The 24,483-nt window shown below is 48.0% G+C and overlaps 10 protein-coding genes across 10 annotated transcripts; 7 read left to right on the top strand and 3 right to left on the bottom strand.

Moving 5' to 3' along the window:
* Positions 1-103: 103 nt before the first annotated feature.
* ONS95_000211 (uncharacterized protein) lies at positions 104-2,485 on the top strand (the record flags this gene model as incomplete). The annotated part of the gene is made up of 11 exons (XM_058493356.1): positions 104-169; positions 216-592; positions 639-1,060; positions 1,110-1,209; positions 1,263-1,359; positions 1,411-1,557; positions 1,688-1,803; positions 1,851-2,027; positions 2,078-2,160; positions 2,210-2,290; positions 2,340-2,485. 11 exons carry the CDS (start codon positions 104-106, stop codon positions 2,483-2,485), a joined length of 1,812 nt encoding a protein of 603 aa, XP_058363556.1.
* A 109-nt stretch (positions 2,486-2,594) lies between these two features.
* Positions 2,595-8,655, bottom strand: SLX4 (5'-flap endonuclease). The gene is made up of 2 exons (XM_058493354.1): positions 2,806-8,655; positions 2,595-2,756 (listed from the first exon to the last, which is right to left on the bottom strand). The coding sequence occupies exon 1, from the start codon at positions 8,478-8,480 to the stop codon at positions 5,871-5,873; it is 2,610 nt and encodes an 869-aa protein (XP_058363554.1). The 5' UTR covers positions 8,481-8,655; the 3' UTR covers positions 2,595-2,756; positions 2,806-5,870.
* Positions 3,173-5,504, top strand: ONS95_000210 (uncharacterized protein; the record flags this gene model as incomplete). The annotated part of the gene is made up of 4 exons (XM_058493355.1): positions 3,173-3,549; positions 3,606-4,293; positions 4,354-4,544; positions 4,592-5,504. The coding sequence occupies 4 exons, from the start codon at positions 3,173-3,175 to the stop codon at positions 5,502-5,504; spliced, it is 2,169 nt and encodes a 722-aa protein (XP_058363555.1).
* Positions 8,656-8,872: 217 nt separating the features above from the next.
* RPS21 (40S ribosomal protein S21) lies at positions 8,873-9,306 on the top strand (the record flags this gene model as incomplete). The annotated part of the gene is made up of 2 exons (XM_058493353.1): positions 8,873-8,904; positions 9,072-9,306. The coding sequence occupies 2 exons, from the start codon at positions 8,873-8,875 to the stop codon at positions 9,304-9,306; spliced, it is 267 nt and encodes an 88-aa protein (XP_058363553.1).
* A 1,250-nt stretch (positions 9,307-10,556) lies between these two features.
* Positions 10,557-12,153, top strand: ONS95_000207 (uncharacterized protein; the record flags this gene model as incomplete). The annotated part of the gene is made up of 4 exons (XM_058493352.1): positions 10,557-10,796; positions 10,844-11,656; positions 11,705-11,983; positions 12,031-12,153. 4 exons carry the CDS (start codon positions 10,557-10,559, stop codon positions 12,151-12,153), a joined length of 1,455 nt encoding a protein of 484 aa, XP_058363552.1.
* Positions 12,154-13,311: 1,158 nt separating this feature from the next.
* ONS95_000206 (uncharacterized protein) lies at positions 13,312-13,485 on the top strand (the record flags this gene model as incomplete). Its single annotated transcript, XM_058493351.1, has 1 exon — positions 13,312-13,485. The coding sequence occupies one exon, from the start codon at positions 13,312-13,314 to the stop codon at positions 13,483-13,485; it is 174 nt and encodes a 57-aa protein (XP_058363551.1).
* Positions 13,486-13,538: 53 nt separating this feature from the next.
* ONS95_000205 (uncharacterized protein) lies at positions 13,539-14,569 on the top strand (the record flags this gene model as incomplete). The annotated part of the gene is made up of 2 exons (XM_058493350.1): positions 13,539-13,796; positions 13,865-14,569. 2 exons carry the CDS (start codon positions 13,539-13,541, stop codon positions 14,567-14,569), a joined length of 963 nt encoding a protein of 320 aa, XP_058363550.1.
* Positions 14,570-14,936: 367 nt separating this feature from the next.
* Positions 14,937-16,198, bottom strand: ONS95_000204 (uncharacterized protein; the record flags this gene model as incomplete). Its single annotated transcript, XM_058493349.1, has 2 exons — positions 14,937-15,700; positions 15,796-16,198. The coding sequence occupies 2 exons, from the start codon at positions 16,196-16,198 to the stop codon at positions 14,937-14,939; spliced, it is 1,167 nt and encodes a 388-aa protein (XP_058363549.1).
* Positions 16,199-17,011: 813 nt separating this feature from the next.
* On the bottom strand, positions 17,012-20,904 carry ONS95_000203 (uncharacterized protein; the record flags this gene model as incomplete). Its single annotated transcript, XM_058493348.1, has 5 exons — positions 17,012-17,860; positions 17,911-20,151; positions 20,198-20,623; positions 20,679-20,838; positions 20,888-20,904. The coding sequence occupies 5 exons, from the start codon at positions 20,902-20,904 to the stop codon at positions 17,012-17,014; spliced, it is 3,693 nt and encodes a 1,230-aa protein (XP_058363548.1).
* Positions 20,905-22,674: 1,770 nt separating this feature from the next.
* On the top strand, positions 22,675-23,697 carry ONS95_000202 (uncharacterized protein; the record flags this gene model as incomplete). Its single annotated transcript, XM_058493347.1, has 1 exon — positions 22,675-23,697. The coding sequence occupies one exon, from the start codon at positions 22,675-22,677 to the stop codon at positions 23,695-23,697; it is 1,023 nt and encodes a 340-aa protein (XP_058363547.1).
* Between the last annotated feature and the right edge of the window lie 786 nt (positions 23,698-24,483).

Raw genomic sequence — 24,483 nt, 5'->3', positions numbered from 1 at the left:
TCACTTCTCGATATCTCCAACCTAACTTGCGTTACCACCTCTAAAACCTCGGCATCACCTCACTGCTACCCTCCTCCAACCTGGACGCGAATCTCGATCAAGCATGGCTTCCAAGAGCTGGATGCGGTTGGCTACAGGTGCCTTCTACGCATATCCCAAGTCCGTAGGAGTCAGTACATCCTCACAATATTCGCGCATGTGCTGACCATTCTCAGCGTTTACCCTTTGAGACAACAGCCCTTCAGCCAGTCACAGTAATTCAAAGCCCACATCAACATCTGAACGGTACATTGGTCGAGAAGATCATTGCGAACTTCCTTACCAATGACGATGTATTCAACCACGACTTCATGCAAGTAGTTCTAATCGCCCAAGCTGATATTCTCTCGATGGAAATCAAGCTAGACTCGTCGGCCATTGAAGTTCTCAAGAAACATGGAATGCAGAGGTGGGAGCTGGTTGGCAATCAGCCTTGGAAAGCTGGCCCATACTTTGCACAAGGAAAAGACTTGTATCAAGCTTGGAAAATGTACCCCGATACCTCAGAGGCATTCTATCTGAGTACTATCGCCGATCCGAGCGTTGATTCATCGTGAGCATTTCATCCCCTGATATTAGTATGACTTACATGTGGCTAGTTACATCCCATTTGATGTGTCTGTTTTTGCACCCGTGAACACCATCGCTGTACCATCCAGGTTGTATTTCTCTCCAGATGATGCTAAGCCTCTGCATGGTGTCCGCGTCGCGGTCAAAGACATCTACAATCTTAAAGGTGTCAAAACTGCGGGTTCAAGTCGAAGCTACAGAGAGCTGTATCCGGAATGCACAGAATCTGCTTCTAGCGTACAGAAGTTGATCGATCTTGGTGCTATCATCGTGGGGAAGACAAAAACGACAACATTTGCGGACCGACAGATTCCTACGGGAGATTGGATCGATACCCATGCTCCCTTCAATCCCCGCGGCGATGGATATGTCGTCCCTGGAGGAAGCAGCTCAGGCAGTGGATCTGCTCTTGCATCATATGAATGGTTGGACTATGCCATCGGAACAGACAGTGAGCAAGTGCAAAAGTCCAAAGCTCGATATACTAATTTATGGCGTAGCAAGCGGCAGTATTCGATGGCCTGCTGCTCACTGTGGACTTTTCGGCTTCAAGCCTACATTTGATGTTATGCCGATGGACGGGATCATTCCTAGCAGCTTGTTTGTATTGATAAATCTTGCAGTCGCTCCATGGTCTGACGTCTTCTTTCCAGGCAATTCGATGTTCCAGCTTTTCTTTCCCGCGATGTCAAGGCTGTGAATAATTTCGCTCATAAATGGTTCGGTGCTCAGCGTTTCCCTCTATCGACGGTATGTTCAATTCTAGTGTGAATCCGCAGAGCTGACCACATTTGATTTTAGGCAAAGAAACCAACGAGAATACTTTACCCGCTCGACTACACTGACCCTTCTCGGGAGCGGACTATGTCTACCAACAAGCAAGTCCTCGATGTTTTCGAGAGTTTCGTGGCGAAGCTGGAAGCCTACCTAGGCGTGAAACGAACACCTGTAGATTTTTCTGCGCTCTGGTTAGATAAATCGCCGCACAGATCCACAGAGACCTTCGATGAGTATTTCCTCAAGGGAAGTAGACGATCTTCCTCACCGGAACCTTACATTGGCACTGACTCTTCTAAAGACCTACGAATATATTCTCAACTACGACTCATGGCACAACAATCGCCAGTTCGTCTCTGATTATAACAAGAAATTTGGACGAAACCCGTACCTCCCGCCGAGTATCGCAAACAGATGGCAAGCGTTCCCCTCTTTCTCGTAATTCTCGCTAATTTTTGCTGTAGGAAGTTCGGAAAGAATACGACTGATGAACAGAGGGGTGCAGCAGTGAAGCAGGTAGAATTATACAAAACATGGTTCGAAGCTAATGTACTTGATCCAGAATCTGGGTCACTCTTGGAATCTGTTCTTGTACTTCCCTGGACTGCAGGATTCGCAAACTACCGAGATACCACAAAACCGTAAGTCACAATACCCAGAGCATCTTCAATAAGATTGCTTATTTTCTCAGCATCCCCAACGATTCTTTCGGTCGTGGATTTTGGTCCTCCTACATAACCAGCTTTTCGACTGGGCCAGAATTCGTGTTTCCAAGTAAGTAACACATTAGCAATGCATGAACGAAACTGACGGACTAATTTAGTTGGGACATGGTCATACGACTCAAAGGTGACAGAGAGACAAGAGAGACTGCCTGTTGCAGCTGGCATTGTGGGAGCTCCGGGTTTGTGAAGTCACCTTATCATAGTCCACTCATTACTTACACTGCGCAGGATCTGATTACGGAATTCTACAGTTCGTGGAGGAGTTCTTGGCCAACAGTGACCTTCAAGAAACTGTCATCACAGGGTCCGAGGTCTTTGCACCTTCAAAGACAATTCACAGTGGCGACAAGCAAAAGTCTCAAGAGCATCTGTGAGAGCGGCGGTTCAAGCTCTTGAGTTCCTGTGGGAGTATCATAGAGCAAAACCGGACATTGTCAGGACTAGAATGAACATGAATACAGCTAAATCAGTCACAAAATTAGAAAGCCTTCATTTCAGACAATAACTTCATGCAACCCCGAGCTTCCTGCCTAGCAAGTGGAAGGTCTACCCCTGATACAACGAGTGACAGAAAACCCAAATTGGAATGAGTATCACCCAAAAATCTCTCTGAAGCATAACCAGACTCGATCCAGATGTCGAAACCTGTGCTAATTTGAGCTATATGATGAGGAAATAATTCTTCAAAACTGACCGTTACTGCCGCTCGACAAAGCACAAGATTTCAGCATAGACGCCAAGCCCGACCGAAGAGGTGGCTACCACAACATACGCAAAGATGTAAGGCCCGATCGTGGTCGCAAACCCATTTTAGGAGACTCCATTTCTGAGCCTGCAAAAGGCATGGAGGTCTCATATGCAGCCAATCCCCAAAGGCAGTGGTGTCAATCCCTGCGTCGTCACACAAGATAGGCTTCACGCAAGGCTGCATGAGCCAAGCCACAGTTCCCACGACCAGCTCATCACATCTCCCTGATGCCCTTCCTGTTTTCTCTTTCCTCCCACTCCGATTCTCATTGATTTCCAACTCGTCCCAACTTCTCCCGTCAACCTCCATCGACATGGCTGAAACCTTAGGCGCAGTCGCCAGTGGTTTCGTTGTGGTCTCGCTTGCGATCCAAATAGCAGAAACAATTAACAAGCTGAAGACTTTCTACAGCCTGATGCAATCGGCGCCTGCTGATGTCCTGTTTGCCATCGAGGAACTCGAGACGCTGAGTGGGATACTCGAGGATGTTGATAGATCTATGCAAGAACAGGTGTTTCTGAATCCGCGGGTTAAAGTAGCTATCATGAAGAGTTGGAGGCTATGTAAGACGGCAACAGAGGGTTTGGTGGCTATTGTTACGAGGTTAGAGGAGGGCTTAGGGGGTACAAAGGGGAAAGGGAAGATTAAGGCGAGATTTGCGACTGTGATGAAGAAGGGGGAGATGGATGAGTAAGGCTTAGCCTCTTGACGGAAGATGGAAGATCTTGTGTTAATGGTGATTGTAGTTTCCGAAAGAAAATCGAAAGCGCCAAGACGACAATGCAACTTGCGAATCAGATATACTACCAAGCCACCCAGAGCCAGAGATGGAGTAGCTTAGAGCAGGACGTCCTGGACTTACGAAGGAGCCATGAGCGACACCAGAGTATCGTGGAACGGGAGGTGGTGCAGATACGCTCCTTTGTGATGACCGATCCACGTCCAAGCGGTTCATGTGAACAAAACCTGCCACGGTGTATCAATGCAACTCGGGTTGAGGAAGAAGAAGAAGAAGAAGAAGAAGAAGAAGAAGAAGAAGAAGTTGAAGAAGAAGCTGTTATCGAGATGTCGCAGAAGGAAACCGGCATCCATATCTATGAACATATCCGCCAGCGAGCCCGGTTGAAGAGCCAAGCTGGCATGAATTTGGTATCTGGCTTAGTTTCCATTGTCCTAGCCGCCGGTGAGCATAACACAACAACATCTGTATACTTTGGCCTACCGAAGTGGATATATGCCAGGAGATTCGAGTTGAGAATGATGAAGTCTCGTCAAGGCTGGGACCAGAGCTTCCGCTCGTATCGAATGGTTTCCTACGAGGCGAAGGTTTTCGATTACTGTATGGACGGCAATGTAGCTGGATTACAAATCTTATTCGCGACTGGAGAAGCTTCACCTTTTGAGATCGACCCAGACGGAAGGACGCCACTGCATGTAAGGCTGCCCAACCTCAGCTCAAGTCAACTCGGATGCTTCCGCTTACATTTGAAGTAGTACGCAGCTTTATATGCCCGCCCTGAGATTTGCCAGTTCCTATTTGAGCATGGCGCAGACATCAATGCTCGAACATCCTGGCACGGGCAATTATGTCTGGACTTCTTTGAAATAGAGTTAGGCAAAGGCTGTTATGAATATGAAGAAGACTTGCCAAGTACCGAGACATTTCGTGGTTGGCCTGCTTACTCGTAAAGAATCCTCAACCCTAGTCTCACAGTCAACGCTGATAATGCAGAACACCCCTGCATCTACTTTTACACTCCGGAAGAATCTTAACAACGGAAGGAAGGCAAGTTTTCAACCGACAGAAGATCCTACCTGACGGTGGTACCAAGATTAGCCAAGATTTCGACAGAGCCATCAAGACCTTAATGGCAATCGGCGCGGACACTATGCTCGAAGACCAGTACTCGCGAACAGCCTTACATGCTTATACAGGAACAGCATCTTCTGCCAGCTGGCTTCTTCAAGAGAGCGATTGGGATCTGAAGACCATGCAGCCATTGGACCATGTGAATATTATTTTGGCTCAAGCTTGGTTCTGCTATGATGTGAACTTGCTTGACTCATATTGCCAATTAATCACAGAAGAGACACTTCAGGAATTTGCGCATGGCACATGCGAAGAAGGCCTTTTTTTCAATTTACTTATTAACTGTTGGTGGCTCAGCACGATATTGGAGGTGCAAAACCGGCTCAGTCTCGAAAGACTTATCCTGGACATAATCCATGCAGGTGCAGATATACACTCGATCTCACACGATGGACACACTCCGTTATTAGAACTGCTCTGCGATATCGCGCAACGCCCTACTGAAAAGTATGTTATCAAGGAGTGGCTGGAGCTTCTCAAACGTGCTGGCGTTGATCTTGCGGAATACGGACGAGTTGAAAACGAAATGTACAAGAACTGTGAAACAACATGGGCATCAGAAAGAAAGGTGTGGGACAGTGATGGGAATTTTACCATATGTAACGTCGAGCTATTAGAGCTTTGGATTGGAGAAACACCAGACGACTTCTACATCGAGTTTGAAGATCTCTACGCTTCGAACCCATGGGCAACAGACTTCTGGGCCTGGGTCGAAGCACAAGCCGACGAGGAAAAGATCAAAAAGATCCCCGGTAGCTGGAATGATGATGATTGAACAATTGATGCGGGTGACTCGCTTCGATGATGAAGGGAAATGGGAGGATGAGGCTGGAAATTATCGCTTCGTGGAAAGCGCGCTGTCAAAGCGAGACTCAAGACAAGAGGTAGGGTCACAAAGGAAACATCCTAGTTTCCTTGCCATCTGGTAATACCACCAAGACACAGTAGTTTGTGCGAACAGTACGGAACACGCAATAAATGACGACGGAAGCGGAGAAAGGACATTAGGTGTGCCTTGCACGAGAATTATCGGCGCATGTGGGACAGTCAATGATCTGGGCAGGGGAGTAGCGAAAAGCATATTTCGTGTTCAAGACAGGTAGCACATTACGGGGCTGTGCCTATACCATCCAGGCAATCATCAATGCCGACTCCTCGTACCACCTCTCAAGTTCTCTTTCCATAAACAACATATACTCTTACTCTCACACCACTTCTTGACCTCTTTCGGATCCACCTCTCCATCCCAACCAGCTTTCTCCAAAGCACCAGTGTTCAACCATACCGTTAAGTCTTCCAGAATGATTGGATCGTATAAAAGGATCTTTTCGTGCCAGCTAGGATTTGTGGAATTCTTGGCTGATGGTGCATTGGTCACCGCAGAAGTTATGTGTCTGAACAGAAGTCTCTGAGACGATGTGGGGGATAGTTCAAGACTAGCGTCGCTGACTGAGCTTGAAATCTTCAACGTGAGGGCTTTGGTTCTTTTCGGCGATCCTTTACGTCGGGGTGGTGATGGTGTCATTATAGATTCTGGGTCGAATATATCCTCGACAGGCTCTTTCAATCTCTTCTGCGATTTCTTTGGTGTTCGAAGCTGTGATAATGGCGTGTCACTGTCCATTTCTAAATACTCCACAGTATCCAACGACTTCCTCCGTGTAGTTTTTGGCTTGGTTTTTGCTGGTGATACGGTCGTACTATCTTTTCTCGGTCGCCCACGAGGTCGCTTTGGAGATGCTTCCATTTGATTATGTGTGGAGAAGGCTGTTTTTGAAGTGTCCGCCCGTGGAACAGGAGCAGTGTTTGTGCCTAAAGCAGCCAAGGCAGTTCTGTTCTTTCCTTCCCAGCACTTTTCCAGGAGAAGAATCATCTGATCTCGACTCTTGATAGGCTTGAAGCGATACGATGCAATTTCCTTAGCCAATTGAGCTGTTGTGTATGAAGAGAAATCGGGTTGTAAAATTTGTTTGGTCTTTGCAGGTTTCTTGGCAGCTTCAGGGGCTGCTTGACTGACCGTTGGCGGTTGGCTCGACGCAGGTAAGATTGACTCTTGGGACGGATCTGTCAAGATCGGCCTTTCAGTAAGACTTGCCCACAGCCTTCCCGTAGAAATTTCCTTGGGGTCAGCTTGTGATAGTGACTCAATCTGCTGCAGATTCTGGGTTAATGTCTGATTTATCTCTTCTACATCATGCCAGAAATCGTTGTCTTCGTCGATCACTGAAGTCAGTATATCAATGGCAGGCTGGGGAGCTCCAGTTCTTGTGGCTATTGGAGTGTTTATCAGGTCCACTAACTCAACGCTTTGCAGGTTGCCCGCAATATCGCGTGACGCAGCAGACCAAAGATTCCGCTTAGCAGACACATTAGACACCCCTCGGTTGGATAAAGTCTGCGAGACCGACTCAGTTAACTGCTCAGCAAATGGGTCAACATCTGCCACGTTGGAAGCTTGCATTGCCTCGTGTAAATCACGAAGAAGGGTAGGTGAATCCTCCCTTGCCAATTGACTAGATGTACCAAACACAAAGTCTTGTCTGCCAACTTGCTTCATGGCAGACTCGGGAGACAGGAGAATGGGAGCCTGTGCCGAGCCCTTCTTCACTTTCGATCCTCGTTTGACAGGGCTCTTCGATCGTGGCTTTGATGGAATCTTGAAACCATCTGATGTAGTCCACTCCGTAGCCTGGAGAGAAAAGTATTGCAGCAATGGTGCAGAAACTGCCTGTGGTAATTCCTCCTCCTTGGCATAGGCAGAAGTTGCCAGATCTGTGAGCGTCCTTGGCTTCTTCTTAGGTACTTTTTCGGGAGATGCTGCTGTAACCGTTGCAGCGCTTGTTTTCACCAGTTCAATAAGCTTCCGCTTTCGAACTGCTTCCACGGCTGTTGTGGGCTTCTGGACATTGCCTTCTGCTTTTGTGAAACCAAATTTGCCAAGTAGATCCGTGAAGCCTTTACTCTTCTCTTCAGAGAACAGCGAGGAAGCTGATACACTCCCATCAAGCAGCCCGACGTCTACAGGAGTTGTAAAAGATTGCATGCCTGACTGCGGAGGCGGAGTCCAAGTAATCCTCCTTCGAACAGCCTCTACCAATCCATTGTTTAAGGAGTCCTGAAATGGATCCGGGCCGACTTTGGAAGCAACCTTCTTTGATGACGCAGTCGAAGCCTTTGTGACTTTACCCTTAGGTAGTCTAGTCTGAGATTCGGTGTCCTTTTTGGCTTTTGTCTTTCGTCCTGGCTTTTCTTTTACGGTCTCATCTTCCGTTTTCTTCTCAGCCTTCTTTGCCCGAGATTTTCGCGCCGGAAGTGCTTTTGTAATGACTGCGCCGTCTTCAGCTCCTTCAACAACTGTTGGTTTTGACTTTCGGGGCTTCTTCACTTCTTCCACTCCGTCTACTTTGGCTTTTCCGACAGCCACTTTCTTCGGTTTCGCCACCTTCGCTTCTCCATTGTCGACTTTCTTTGCAACAACTTTGCGTCGCTTGGGCTTCGCAGACTTTGCAGAGTCTTCGTCCTTATTCGATTCAAGGTCCTCCGACGGTGCGATCTGGAGGAGCGTAGCTGCACTCGTGAATGTTGCTGTCGCATATTGTGGGATCGGGGCCGCGCGACTGCCAGTTTGCAGAGCTTTAGGTTTCTTCTTCAGAATATCCTTGACCGAAGGCAATGGTGAGGATGGAGGCATGTCGAAGATTGACAAATCCCGAGCCGGTGGAGAGGACGAGATAATGTAGACGTTAGCCATTTTTGCAGTAATTGAGTAGGCTTTGCGCCTGGCGCAATTCGAAAGGAGAGGAAGGTACGACAGGGTCGCTATCTTGGGCAGTCATATCCCAAAGGAGTGATACTTCTGTATAATTGAGGAGAAGCACTGGTAGTCAGGGTTGTTCCTTCGAATTGTGAGACGAAGTTGATGCTTTGATAAACAATCACAGTAAGGTTTGGCGCGAAGATGGCACTTGCCGCCAAACGCCAAAGACACGCCAAAATCGTGACTTCCCCATAGCTCGCTTATCCGCCCTAGGTGGGGCTAGCTCAAGCACAGAATTTCCAACATTTGGATCTCGAAATTTCTCAACGCCAACGACAACCTCACACAACCTCATCGAAACCCTCACCTCTACAACTACCGCCAAAATGGAGAATGACAAGGGAGAGCTCGTTGATCTGTGAGTCTGCGCCCAATTCCGAAAAGTGTGCGATAGCTGTGCAGTGGACCGCGAATTGGCGGGGTGGTAGAGTCAGGAGAGAGAATTGCAAAGAAGCGCCGACAGGAGGAATGGCAGAGATTTAGGGAAATGTGCCATTCGGAAGGATATGCTGACTTTGATTGTAGCTATGTTCCTCGCAAGTGCTCTGCGACCAACCGCATCATCAAGGCCAAGGATCACGCATCTGTCCAGATTTCCGTCGGAAAGGTTGACGAGAACGGCCGTTTCACTGGAGAGTCACAAGTGTACGCACTGTGCGGCTTCGTTCGTGCTATGGGCGAGAGCGACGATTCGTTGAATAGATTGGCACAGCGCGATGGTCTCCTGAAGAATGTCTGGAGTGGAAGCTCGCAAAGATAAATGCATCCTCGAGGCGTTTTGGTACGATATAATGGCAAGCACACGCAGAAGGCAGGGTGCTAATGGGCGAACAGATTTGCGGATTTCGGGCTGGGATGATATGGCATTGGGAGGAATTGCACCTGGGCGAAGGAATGGGCTGGAGGCATTTGCTGAGATAGTCAATCTTCTGGTGTGATCACAATACGACAACATTCCACATTTTCGGCTGAGTTTTCTGTGAAACGATTGCGCGTACGGGATTGAAAACGGCTCTTCGAAACTCCTCCTACGCACTCCAGGGTGACCTTTTTGTTCGAGGAGTCGTACTGCTATTACGATAGCAGTGAGCCGAAGATTGATAAACTAGCCTTCTGAAGAGTTGTGACGTTAGAGCATCTCGTCGGAGCACAGATACGGGCCGGACAAATGGATGTGGAGTTGGGATTTCTGGGAGAATTGGGCCTTGACGGCGGGATGCCAGGGCTCAAGTGAGTTCATGGGGGATGTTGTCAAGATATAGTTTTCCTGCCTGTGAAGAGACTTTATTTTTGCTTATTCCTTGACGTAACAGCTAGAATACACTTTCGAGTCAAATGACACAGCATTAGTTTCCATGCGGACGACCTTCCGATACCCAGAGACCAAGAAGTCCCGCAAGATCATTTTAGGACCATCAACGTGAGAATACAACAAAGCCAAACGCGTAGGCACTCGATTTAGTCTGGTGAAGGAGACTTGGAGATACACAATATCGGGTCCGATCTCGATAGTTATCATAGACTGCCTCAAGATCTAAGGACTGCACAGCAGCAATGCATGACCAGAGACGAAAGTCATCTTTTTGGCTGTCCTCTATTACGGCAAGTGGCAGACCATGTTTCTAGGATTGATCAATTGAAGTTGCTGAGTCTGCTAGCCCCTCTGCTTACATTTCATACGAAATCCTATGTATGGCAACATATCGTTCTAGTCCTGCACTGTGTGTGAACTTGATATCAGATAGCGGGCAAGAGCCGAATCAAACTTACAACTCGGATAGATAATTGTCTTTACAAGCTTTTCGCCTTTTCACTTCCCAGGCACATCTCGAACTCATACAATTGGTGCAACATGAACCCAAAATGCACGTCAGAATTTGGTGGTGGCTGTGGCCTGCGGCTGAGTCCTGCATATGCATCCTATTTGTCCCATAACACTGCGGCGACCTGCCTTTACAGACCTAACCTCACCTCATCCTATCCAACGTGAAGGTACAGAACGTCACTACAATGGACCCCTTCTCGATCGTAGTCGGTGCCGTAGCACTCACAGAAGCCGCGAACAAACTCGCTGGCACCCTCACAGACCGTTACCAAGCCTTTCGCTCAGCGCCGAAACAATTGATTGAGATCGCTGGTCAAGTCACATTATGCGCAGGTCTTGTTGATGTTTTCGCCAAAAGTGTCGATAGCGCAGGGCAGAGCTTCCCGAGAAAGTTCGAGCAGGATGCTGCGGCGTTGGTGATGCAGGTGAGGACAGCCGTAGTCCTCTTAGAAGCATGTTGACCAGAAAATAGTGTAGGGTTATTCTCAAGGAAATTGATGAGATGATACCGCCAGGTTCCAAGAAGCCTGATTACCAACAACGGCTGAAATATGCCTTTTGTGACGAGAAGAAGATTGTAAAACAGCAAGATCGGCTCAAGCAAGTCCAGCATATGTTCATGTTCATGACGACTTGCTGGATGTATCAACTTCCATCTCCTCAGACAGGTCCACCACTTCACTCAGGCCAAGCTCCACGGCAACCTACTTCCTTGACGGCTTCTACCACGCCGTCAGGCAGTCTTCAGTCCGCGACGAGTCAAAATCCCATGCAATTCAGCATGAAAGGATTTGGTGGGATATATGGAAATGAAGACTATGAAGCTATTCTGACACTAACTCTAATCCGGCAACCTCTAGATATCAGTAGACCTTTGAAAACAGAACGTGAGAAGGTTTCTCAAGGACGAGAAAGGATAACCATATCAGACACACAGAAAGATAGTCTGGAAAATATGCGGCGAAGTCCATATTTTTCGTTGGGCTTGCTGAGACCACCGGTAGAGACCGAAAGGTACTCTAGGACTGCAGAAGATGCGGCTCTGCGGATGCAAGAAGAGAAGATCAGAATCGTGAAGGAGCAGGTAGAAGAAGAGAAGAGAAGGTTGGAGATGTACAGGATGGAAGAGAGAAGTAAGATAGAGATGAAAGGAGACTCGAAGTCCAGTAAAGACTCAGAGAGGAAAGATAAATTGGAAGAGAAGGAGAGGGATGAAGAAAGACGGGACTTTGAACCCATATCAAAGAAGCAGGCTGAGCGAGATGTTGGAAACATAATTTCTGGGGTACGCATGTTCCAAGTTTTTCCACTGCATGGACTGATTGAGGAATAGTGGTTTTCCGACAACAATGAAGAGTCGTACTCTTACAGTATGTCAAGATATCCGCCGTCCAAGAAAGCATACCCAGTCCAAGACGAATACCGCCCCACATCAAACTACTCACAGTCTCCACACCCAAATCCAATCGCGCCAATAATTAAGGAGACTTCATATCCTCGTCCGTCTCCTAGCAATGCTCCAAAACCGGTCTCCTCGACTTCCACGAGTCCCCTGCCACAGGTACGGGTAGTGGATGATTGGGATTGGCGCTGTGACGGATGTGATAAGAAGGTTTGTTATTTCTCATTCATTGAGTTCGTATTGCTGACAAGGAGAAGTTTTACTATCATGATCTGCGGTACAAGTGTCAGGATTGCTCAAACTTTGATTTCTGTCCAAGCTGTTTTCCAAATGTTTGGCATCAGCATCCGACAAGTAGTTTTGTCGAGCGTTCTGTTTGAAGCTTTCACACAAGGAGCCTCACCAATGTAATTGGACAAGGAAACCCCGAAGCCCATGTCACGAAGCTTTTGAGCTCTTCCTCTGTGCTACAGTGAGCGATAAAGAGTTGCCTTGGGATACCACACAACGGGATTATTGAGTATACTGATGCTTGAACTTTCTGCTTAATGGATGGGAATGGGGGTTTCAGGATTATCTGCGAAGGTGATCTCAGTTGTAAATGGCAGGATAGAAATGGTGGTCGAATGAGAAATTCAGAATGATGACTCATGGTTCCTCAAACAATACAAGCTTTCTTACAGATTACTGATATAGTTCATGTGAATCCAAACCATATCCTATGCTGAAGTGGATATGATCGCCTTCCGTCCGCAATGCGCCTGCCATCTATGTACTTTCCCCCGCCGCTTTGTTATCAGGACGCTAGGCAATCAATTTTCAACTATCATGCCTTATGTAATATTTTGAAGGCAGTCTTGAATCAAAATAAGAGGATTCTGCAACAAAACGAGTCCTTCTTGGCACAAATGTATGTCTCCGCTGCAACCTTTCACCAGGCTTTGCAACTAACAATTGAAGAGCCACCAGCAGAACCAAACAAGAAACTCGGAAGACCTCAAGCCAGCGCATTCCAGTCACTCACAAGCCCATTGAGTTGCCTCACAACAAATATCAAGTTAGTATGTTTCCCTAAGTTCCAATGAATGGTTTCGTGAGGTTGGTTGCCCTTTGATGATATCGTAAATTGCCTTCACTCCAGTTGATTCTCAATTACACTTTCCTTAAGTTCTCCAGTTGCTTTGCTTTGGTTCTCAGTTACAGTTTTCTACTTCCCCTTCACCCCAAAACATTTTTTTTCCCAGTGTCAATCACGACTTATGGTCCCTTTTGGTTTCTAATTTAGTTATTTTTACGTCCTAGAGACCTGAAATGTTTTGCCGAGATAGATAGACTAGAGTAAAATTGAAGTAATACGCGACTTCTAAGCAATTCCTCTGCACAAATAGGCGAGAAGCTAATTGGGGTCTTTCAACAATTCAAAGAAGAAATCCTTGTCTTGTCAGAATGCTAAGCGGAAGCTAATTCTTAAGACCCAACTTTTTGATAGCAGTATCAGTCTGATACTCATCAAGGGATATTTCTCCTGGCTCGCAGATATGAAGGTGTTCTCATCCATCGAAGCCAAGCTCATGTTCGCGCCTTCCCTGGAAATGCATGATACTCACCCTCAACTTTCGCTCTTCAACAACCAGAAAAACCCTTCTTCATTGAAACAAGCTTTAAACAGTGTGATCTCCCGTATTCTTAAAGGCTCAGGCAACACCTCTTAGTCACTTCTCCGACGTTTGCGACCACGCAAAGACATCTAGCAGCAGCTCAGACAATGTCAGCTTCTCGCCCGGCCCCCATCATCTTCAATGCACGGGGTACCCGGCCTGATGTCCGCCTCCGCGTTTTTGATACTGAATTCCATGTCAGTTCAACTATTCTACGATTATACTCCGCTCATTTCCTCAAAGCTTTCGGCTGGCCAGGCCCGGAAACCCAGAGTTCTGGTAACTCCGGAGCTTTCAAGTACGAATGGGACACAATAGTGGAAGAGGATGGCGATTGGGTCCTGGTGTCTGCTAGTACCATTGATGTCAGTACCATATTCAGCCAACAAGCGTCTGAGAAGCGATGACTAGATACTAATTCTCTGTACCACAGCCCAAAAAAAACCATCCCGAAGCCCTCAAGGGTGAGAAAGAAGTCCATATCAGAGTGTTAAACAGTCTCCTATGTGCCATGTATCGAGAGCCATTCATGATAGCCTCGGTCAACGAGCTACAACAACTGACGAAGATAGCTGACTACTATGACGCCTTGGCAGCCCTTTCCCACTCAATTCTGCAACCCCTTGTTGAGGACCGACTTGATATTGAAGGCGATGCGGTATTATTGGTTCACATTGCCCTCAAGCTTCGACACAAGATTCTTTTCCGAGAAGCCGTTCTGTTCTTGGCCGGCAATTGGGACGACACTGCATTCGAATCTTACATTGAATTGCTCGAACCGAAAGTGCAGAAGGTGGTTAAAGCCGAGAGAGAAGCAATAGGCCTCAAAGTTGCACAAGCTTTTGAATTTCTGACGAGTATTAGAAGTCAGGTTTGGATCGTCTCCCAGCAGCTATCGAGACTGGAGCAAGATAGCGAAGCGACGGTTCCGAATGTTTTCAGTGAGATCTATCACTATTTTGAGGAAGTTGACGAAGATGCGTTTGCAGTGAAAGAAAAGCTGGAACAGCTGATGGCAAATAATGTTGCATTACATGTGGGGTCCGGATCTGCCGGAGAAAAATCACACAGGAATCATTTCCTTTGTTCCAGGGTTCCGGACGAGGATTTGCCTTGGGATGATAAGAAGGACTTCTGAGATTAAACACTTGTGGTTTACCATAAGAAGAGGGACGTATATTATTTTCATTGGCGTTTCTGGAAACGCGTGAGCGATGGCACAGGACTCAAAAGTTGCATTATCAAAAGTCCATTCATATGGATTTTCAGAAGTCAGTACGTGGCATAGGGTTCAGACTTCGAGGCTTCCGAACTTACATACCTCTGAACGTGGTGAGTATCAGAAGAAGAAGAAACAAGACTTATACCACAGAAGAAGAACCAGAGCAAGAGAACAACCTTTTCTGAGACTCTCGATTCTCAATTTGTAGTCGTCAAAGTGCATCGTGACCTTTTTTAACATCCCTTAGCTCCTAAAACCTCATATACATACACTTACACCCCCATCAATGATTCCCAATATCCCAAAGACACCAAACCGCATCCTCCGTCCTCCCATCCGTCCCATTAAACCTACTCACACTAATCTTAACCCTCCAATTCCTCTCCAGCAACGGATTCCCCACCCTCATCGCCACCTCACTCGCCACCTCCCCCGCATCTACCAACCGAAACCCACAACCCTCGACCCTCGGCACCGTCCAATTGACAAAGAAAGTAGGAGTTTCATCTTCATCATCTCGGTAGCAGGTTTCTGGAGTGCAGGTTGTGGAGGAGCCGCCGTTGGAGCTTGACGAGCCTGAGACTGTGCAGGTAGAGCCGCAGACGTAGGACTCTTGGTGGCAGCTTGAGGACCAGCCGTGGATGAGGCCAGAAATGGGAGGAGAGACTGACGTATTGGTGGATGTGAAGTATTGGGTGGCGGAGGGACTGAATCCCCAGCAGGGGTACGCGTGTGAGGTGGTGAAGAAAGATGTTGTTGTCGCCGTGCGCCAGAAGAAGGGCCATTTCTTGCGGCGTGTGGTGCGTCGAGACTGTGGTGAATACGTGTATGGTGGAGGAGCGGCAGCCCATCTTTGTGGTTGAGGTTGGGCTGGAAACCAGCGACCCCAGAGATAGTATATGAGTACTGCTCCTAGAACACCCGCGAGGACCGTCAAGATGATGACTGCAAGTTGGTTTCGATATGTTTGTTTCCTTCTCGTCAAGGCTTCAGCTTTGTATATCACGCCCAGCGCTTTGAGACATTCCATGGGGTATCGATCTGCCCCTGACCTGGTGTTAGTAATACCAAATGAACTTGCACGTCCGTGTCGAGGTGTTATGACAAGAATGTAAAAGGAGCAGAGAGTCTCCAGCACCTACAATTCCACATCAAAATCCCATTACAATTGATACCAGGAACAATTGCCCGTGCAGTCTTCTCGCAAGCATCATATGCGAAGTTCACATCATGGCAGTCATCACATCCATCATAGCAAGCTCCATACCCGTCTTCTCGAGCCTTCTGTATCCATACGGAGGGATTCGAGCTGACTTGAGCGTTAGCGATGAGATGTTGAACGTGTTTGACCAATGCATAGGTGGTTCCGGCTGTGATTGCAGAACCAGCTAGTATTGCGAAGGGGAGACGCAGCCTCGGTGTAAGAGACTTGAGACGAGATGACCGAGGAGTTCGTGATCCTTGTACCCATGAACTGGATCTGTTGCTCTGCTGCTCTTGAAGCTCGAAGTCTGTAGAGACAGTCCTGGCCCGTGAGAACTTCATGATGCAATGGAAAAGCCTGATGAGTGCCCAAGGCTGAGCGGTCTCGGTAGCTGGCAATTGTTACACCAAATACCAGGTGACGCTGTGCTTCCACGCCAAAGCCAGAAGTGAAAAGAGAAACAACATCGTAGGTGAAGGTTGGATCATGCTGAGATGGAAATCCATGTTCGAAAAATCAATTGGTCTCGTCGGGCGTGACCCTCCACTGAGCATCTCTACGAAACGGAGAGCCACACCGAGTTGACTCATTCCGAGGATTGTTTCGCATCCCCCTCGCTTAATCCACGATTCAGGAGCGCAACCCGTAAGGCGATCAGCGCCACAAAAAGTGTAGATGCTTGGCTGCATAAGGCTGGACTGATTGCTCCATTCATTGTTGAGATGCGTTTCCCGATGATTACCATCCGTTTTAATCGTAATGTTCACTGGCAATGTCTAGAACAGTGAATAAAATGTGTAACCAACTGCCACTCGTTACATTCGAGAATATATCAGTTGATCAAAATAGATCGTTGCACTTTCTAGATAAATATCTTCAAATTGTCTGCGCTGATCAGGCTGATACCTGAAGGCATGGGCTCTAGAATGAGTGGCCTTGCGTCAGAACCGGCATGCTTCGGGACTCCCCAGAAGGGCACCAAAGAGTAAGTTCGCCCGTCCCAGTCGGACTCGGGCAATTGCTGACCCAGCCGTTTTCGTCGTGCTTTAGCGTATACGATCATGTCTGCTTCTCGCGTGCTCGTGTATCTTCTCGTCCATGAGTTCATATCTCGCACATTCGAAACTTCCCGCGTCGAACCCCTGTCTGCTTCCTCACCAATCATCCTCCTCTTCCACCTCCGCTGAAGTCCACCCGGGCACAGTGACCAATATTACAAACTCCTTCAACTCGGGCATGAATTTCCTCGCCTTCTCGCACTGCACCTTGATATCCTTGCGCATATAATTGAAATGGTCCTCATTGCCAACCACGATCTCGGTAGCTTGAGGGTTCGGCATTGCGTCCTTGAAAGTAAATTTCAGGTGGCGAGGAGGTTGAGGAGGCGCTTGTCGGCCCTGGCTAGTGAACCAAGAGAAAAATTCGGTGGTGGTGACTTTGGGTCGGAGCACGGATTTCCCGAATGGGATACTGAATTTACCGGTTCCATCGACTTGGACGCGGATTTTGATGTCCAAGCTGGAGCTGGAGCAGCTTGATTGACTTTCTTGTCTTTGTAGTATTTGTTGACATTGAGAGTGTTGCGACAGCGGAGGAGGCGGCGGTGGACGGTCGTCACGAAATGCAGTAACACACGTTCCTTGATTGTACGACAAGCTATGAGCCTGAACGTCATTCGTAAACCGATTATTGGCTTCAGCCCCGGGAATCGATGGCCGTGGAGGAGGTGGGGGAGTAAATGCCCGCTTGAAATAGAGCGCGACGGCTCCGCCATGAAGCATACATGTCTGCTTCGGGTGTATTATGATTTGTTTGAATCGATCACCTGTCTCATCAGGCCCGGTAGGAATGTTGAGAGTCACATATCCCTTGCCGCTCACTGTAACTTGTCCTTTACCACTCATCCTGTCAATGACGACCGCACAAACCTCGGAACCATTCTTGTACGGTAGCTTGTCTTTGACAGTTGATTCTTCGTGCATGAGTTCGGCGTTGGGCATTTTCTTTCACAATCAGTTCTGCCTTTGAACTCGTCTGGCTTGATGGAACTTACCAATGAACTTGCGTAGTCTCGTAGCAGGGTTTGATCCCATGATGATCTCCTCTGCTCCACTGGGCTATACAAAGATTGCGACTGTTGAGGTGCCGCGTCAACACTTCTGAAGTCAGTGTCGTTCTGGCGAGACGGCGGGCGAAGGCCCCTTGAATGAAGACTATGTCGATAAGCCAACTCATTCAGGGATGAGAGGCTCTCTGAAAGACTTGGAGATCGCTGAGAGCCATGGTACACCGATGCTTGAGGTTCGCTATGTGATACTTGATGCGTCGTTGTCGGTGGTGGAGGCGGGGGTGGAAGTGAAAACGATCCAGCATGGCTTGGAGGTGAAGGTCGAGCCTGTGTTTGGAACCTCGTGGGAACACCAGTGGGAACAACCAAGATTCTCTGCGAAGAGGGCGGCGAAGCTAATTTTGCTGCAGCTTTGCTCGGGTTCACAGCTTTCCATCCACGTGCATTTGCAGCCCCATCCTCTACACGTGGCGGATATGGTGATATGGTGACCCTGAACTGATCCCGAACCTTATTCATATCCATTGCTACCCAATACAAGTCCCATATGTACTGCTTGAGTGCTCGGAAGAAATGAAGGTTTCCCTGAGGAACGACAATTGAGTTTTCCTGCTGCCAATGCACATCGATCAGCTCGAACCTCAATGCACCGATGTTGATAAAACCAGTTTTATCTGAGTACCACTTGTAAAACCAGGGCAAGGTCTCGAACATGATCACATCAATTTCGTATACACAATTGGGGCTGTTGATACCAGTGATGATGGCTCTGGCGTTGCGCTTGAACTTATCCACAAGTGACTGGAAGTCATTAGGTGACAGGTCGCTTTGTGCTTCATTGTTGATTGTGAATTCTATGGAACGAGGTCGGGGAGTTTCCAAAGGTAGCGAGGTAGGTCCTGGTGGAGGCGTAATCGTAGGTCTTGGTGGCAATTGTGTCTGATAAAATCCATGAGAGACAGGGATCGCGGGAAGTCCACTCTGGGCAGGGAGACCAGCTTGCTTTGTCTGCGACGTGCTTGGTGCCTCTCGGGGTAGGCCATCTTGTTGAAAGAGACTTGGTGATATCTCCGCAGCTTGATCAGGAACTATGGTTGCATTTGAAATCGGCTGCTCATCATCATGAATTGCGGGCTTTCTTCCACGCATTTTGCCAGTCTTGGCTTGGTTTTTTTGTTGTACAGATTCCGTCGTGAGTACTGAAAAGGTGGACGGAAAGGTCGTAAATGGACCTGGACCACTCGATGGCATGCTACTACTTGATATAGTGCTTGTCACAGGGGAGCAATTGAAATTTCGAGGATGATCAATTCGAGGAGATTGAGGACCTGGAACTCGATCCTCGTACGCCCATCTTGATTTTTGATTTTGGGATTCTTGACTTGATACGGTCCACGAGTTCAAACGAGTTTCCACGGAAGTATCACGAATACCAGAGACCTGTGCTTCACCTGTGCGCGGTCGACCAGCTGGATCCCGAGGCTGACCAGAAATGGGAGGTGACTGCAGTGGCATTTCAGGCGATTGATGTGTAGTGGGCCTGGAAGCAGTAGCCGGAATTTGTGACGGACTCTGCTCTCTTTGAGATGGCAAGGGAGTTCGCTGTTGACCAATTGATGGCGAAATTGTCGAATATTGGTGGTGTGCATCAACCTGAGCTTGAGGAGTGGAACGCCGGGATATGGGATTCGGATCTGCCTGAGTCTCAGAACCTGGAGTTCTGACAGCAGCAGTCCTCGCATGCTCACTTCCATGCACAGAAGACCACTCTGAGCCAGGAGCAAGAGACCCTACTGAGCCTCTCTTACTTGCCGGAGAGACTCGTCGACATGTAATCTCTTCAACCGAGGAGGACCGTTCGCTCGTCGAAAGCGAGCTAGAGTCTTTTCCTCTCGAAAATTCCGACTCGGAAGTCTGAGGCAATCCAATTTTGGGAGCCAGGGCAGAAGATTGAAGGGAGTTCCAGACATCCATGGCTTTCTGTGCTCCCTCTGCTGAAACTTCACAGTCCGGATGAATCTTTTCAATGGGTGACTTAGGATCATCATATGTCGATGGTGATAACGCATTCTCTTCCTCTATCTGGACATCGAAAGGCGCTCTCGTTCGACGATTTGCTGGAGAAACTATAATGAAATCTCCAGCCTCATCTTCCACAAACCGCGATGAACTACGCCGAGCCCGCTTTGAGGATTCGATAGAGCTGCGTTCTTCCTCTGCTGTTCTCTAAGCAATGTCAGCCAGGATTTAGAAGCAGAACTTGGAGTTTAACTTTTGCGGGAATACTGTCCTCTGACAGGCCACGGCTATTAGAAGTAGCACTTCGCCTTGACATCTCAAGAGGATCTCCAAAATCGAGCTCAGATGGTGTTTGCTCGAGAACTACTTTGTGTCGCTTCAAATTTGCAGTTTCGGCGCCCCACAGCGCTTGGAACTGTGCTCTCTTTCTCCAGGCGCAAAATTTCCCCTCAATCACTCCCTCTTTCGCCCAAGCTTTGCTTGTTTCGTTCACAAAAGACTGACACTTGGCAGCAAGAATTTGTCGAGCCGCGATCGTTCTAGGTAGGCTTGACGCAGCAATGAAGAGATCCACCAGTTTTGAAAATTCTGGTGCCTCTGATTTGGTTACCTCGTACAGATCTGTCGTATGCATGTACCGATGTAGCCACTTCTCAACACCTGGTGGCCAGTTTGATTTCTGTGGTCAAATTTAGCGTCGTATAACCACCAAGTACGATGGAGTAACTGTGTACCTGGTACAGCCAGGATTCATTCAGCGTTCTGAAGGCCTCGAGTCCACCTCGCGGTAAGCCGAGAAGTGAAAGATGTTCCTGCCAGGCTGCTGATGGTTCGGGTTCAGGTTCGGGTAGCACAACGGGACCTTCTTGGGCGGATTGAAAGAGGTATTGAGGACTATTAACGCGTCAATGACTAGCCTTGAAATCGTAAGAATCAATCGAACATTGTTGAATGCTGCATTGCCTCACGTAGCGAATCACCACATGTCAAACCTATCCACTGACTAACAACGGGCCGCAGCGCCACTCAAAAGGCTCTGGTCGTACAAGTCCACGGCTGGTACAACTGGAGAACGGGTTTAAAGTTGTTAGAAAGACATGGTAACAAGAAATGGCCACCAGGTGTGGCCAGCTGGATAAATAAGTGGCTGTTCCTCATTGGAAGTGACACCACTCGGTCGGATCCCATACCCACTTCGGTCATCCGTTGCATTGACATTCAGATATCGGGTAGGTGTGATCGAGGCTGGGCAGCCAATGAAATCCAATGAATAGCGACAAATTGTTGGTTCTAGATGCAAATGTTGGTGGTGGCACAGACCGGAGATGATACGCGAATGAACATTGGACATGGTATACATAATTCGTCATGTTGATTGGCAGGTTATGAGAGATAGTTGATGATAGGCCCGGTGTAACCAGATTGCCGGGACAAGTCCCCATATATTGGTGTGGTAGGCTCGCTCTCGTTCCAATTGCGGCATGATTCGAACCGAAATGCATAAAGTCCATTACCAGGAGCATGTGGGATAGAGTACTCGATCAAATGGAGCCAAGAGGATGAAGATACTCCATAGCATGCAGACAGCCGGCTATGCAATTGACACTTCATCTTTGTGTCGCCGATGTATCACTGGTTGCCGAGACACGGCATCTATGGTGACACCGCACTCACGGGTGAATGCTATCTGTAATAATGTTGACCGAGGCGCATTAAATAAGAAAACAGACAGAATATAGGTGGTTTGAATAGATATCGGCTCATGGCTGGGATGTCCCGAGTCACGGCCGTATTCGCGTTGGTCACAAAGATGGGAAATTGCATAACTGGTGGATTTGTAGAAGATGTGACGCTTGTGCTTGTAGCTGCGACTGCAAGTACACATGTGCTTTGAGAATGGACGGATGTATAGAGTCAAGAAAGTCTCACAGAAGGGAAGAGTGTATGGTAAGAGACAACGAGAATGAAGCAAGGAGAACAAAATTCAGGCTTATGTAATCAGTTTTATCTAAACCTGGTGAACCTGCCCTTCTTCACCGCCCTGGGCACTGGCTCCTTATGATGCCAACAAATCGAGGAATGGAAGTCATTTCTACTATCCTAGCCCATGCCGCTTCTTCACAAGTCCGCGGCTGTGGAGTTCTTGTTATTCTTATCTCCTTCCTCAAGCCATTTATCCCAGAATTGGGTCTGCTACTGTATTATGCCCGGCGAGACTTTTACCTCTATCTTACAGTTATTGTGGTTCCCTCGGGTACAAAACCTTAATCCCGATAGGCCCCTCACCAACCTCAACCACGATTCTAACCTTCGGACATAAAGGCAACGAGCTTACCAGAACGGAAAATACCCTACCGCAATAGGTATGATGAGCTCTGTAAGCGGTCGGAGCGAGGTTGGAGGGGTTGAAGAGGGGGATGCTACCCCGCTCCATCGCAGCTACTCACCAATGACATTGCTCAAGTCATGATGTAAGGAGTTCTTTTTCTGTCTTTCTTTCTTAGTCAACAGCTATGTTGGCGTACAAGCTCCGGACAAGCTCCAGAACTTCACATGCGTTACTGACGTGTGGGATTGTGGCTTGCAAAGAAACTATATAAGGTACGTCTCCCACCCAATACTGACTTCAATCGGCCAGCAACCACTTGATCGAAACTAGTCAATTGATCACCAATACCTGCTACTCTGCGACCAAAACTCTATAGAGACGATCCGACTTCAATTGCAATCATGGCGTCCCTCCCAAAATCCTACAAGGCCGCCGTCTTCGAAAAAGCGAATGACCCCCTCACAATCAAAGACGTCCCCCTCCAACGCCCATCAACAGGACAAGTCCTTGTCAAAGTCCTTGCCTGTGGTGTTTGTGGATCTGAGGAAGGGGTGAGAAGCGGTGCGTTCGGAAATGCCTTTCCCATCGTCCCAGGCCACGAGGTCATCGGCGACGTGGTAGAAGTCGGAGATGGCGAGAAGAAGTGGAAGGTCGGAGACAGAGTTGGAGGCCCATGGCACGGAGGACACGATGGCACATGCAAGCAATGCAATCGCGGACAATTCCAGATGTGCCAAAATGCAGCTGTTAACGGCGTTAGCAAAGACGGAGGATTCGCAGAGTACGTTCTCTTGAGGACTGAAGCTACTGTTAGGGTTCCAAAGGAGGTCGATCCGGCTGAATACGCTCCTATTCTCTGCGCCGGTATCACAGTCTTCAATTCTATCCGAAAATTGCAGATCACTCCTGGCGACATTGTTGCCGTCCAAGGACTCGGAGGACTCGGGCATCTAGCAGTTCAATATGCAAACAAGATGGGATACAAGGTCGTAGCACTCTCCTCAGGAGACAGCAAGCGCGACTTCGCAAAGAAACTCGGTGCTCACGAATACATCAATACATCATCTGACGACCCAGTCAAGAAACTCATGGAGATGGGAGGAGCAAGCCTCATTGTTTGCACGGCACCAAATCCCAAAGCCATAAGTCCTCTTACTGGTGGTCTCGAGCCCGGCGGAAAAGTCCTGATTCTCTCTCCATGCGGTGGTGTTGAGATCAACTCTGTTGACCTGATCATGAAAGCTGTATCTGTATGTGGGTTCCCTAGCGGTCATGCTCTGGACTCCGAGGAAGCCATTGCATTCACGCAACTCCACGGGATCAAGTGCATGATTGAGAAGTTCCCGTTAAAAGACGCTCAAAAAGCGTATGAGCACATGTCTTCTGGCAAGGCTAGGTTCAGGGCTGTTTTGGTGACCGAATAGATGGCTCCTCATTTCAATGTTGACTTTTGCTTTGAGATGATAGCGAAGTAGCTAGCTTTCCCTGTGGCCTTACAAATGCAAGAAAATCTCAAGAAATAGCGCGTAATTAACTTCTGCTTACTTACCTGTCGGTCGATCTCAATCCCGATTCTCCCTCTCCCAAGCAAGTCTTCTTTCCACCTCTCTTTTGTGAGACCTTAGCTTGTGCATTGTAAACTCTAAATCAACGACAGGACTATCCCGCTGTCCCGTTGTCCCAAGCGTGGCATCCTGATTTGCTTACCTAGCTGTGTAAAGTCACATCCATGCAGCTCCTTCGCTATCCCCGAACCTAACAAAGAAGCAAATACGAAACTACGAATATGCATTGTAGCGTTCCTAGCGCCACTTATCGTGATCACCTCCCGCTCACATGATGTACAGCATAATACATCTGCATAACATTCAACATAGCCAGATAAGTACAATCCAGATATGACATCTCGTCTCATCTCAAGACAGCCAAGCGCCTCTCTCTCTGGTACTCGTTATCCTCCCTCCTCCTTCCCCATAACCTATTTCCAAAAGAATTCATTTCACTACATATATTTTTAGCTCCAAGACCAAGTATAACAGAACACTGGTACGTAGTACCTTCACTTTTCCAAGAACCGTACTGTGTTTGCTTTGCATCAAGAATACCAACCAACCTGCGTCATAGCCAGCCCAACACCTTCCATCTCACTCCACCCTGCGTACCAAACCAAGCGTCCCTTCTCCATTCCTTAAAAAGTAATACATTACAAT

This window comes from Cadophora gregata, assembly GCF_030347475.1.
Source record: "Cadophora gregata isolate MNR1 chromosome Unknown scaffold_1, whole genome shotgun sequence".
Lineage (NCBI taxonomy): Eukaryota > Fungi > Ascomycota > Leotiomycetes > Helotiales > Ploettnerulaceae > Cadophora > Cadophora gregata.
The sequence above is the reverse complement of the archived record's forward strand: the minus strand, read 5'-3'. Positions and strand labels throughout refer to the sequence as shown.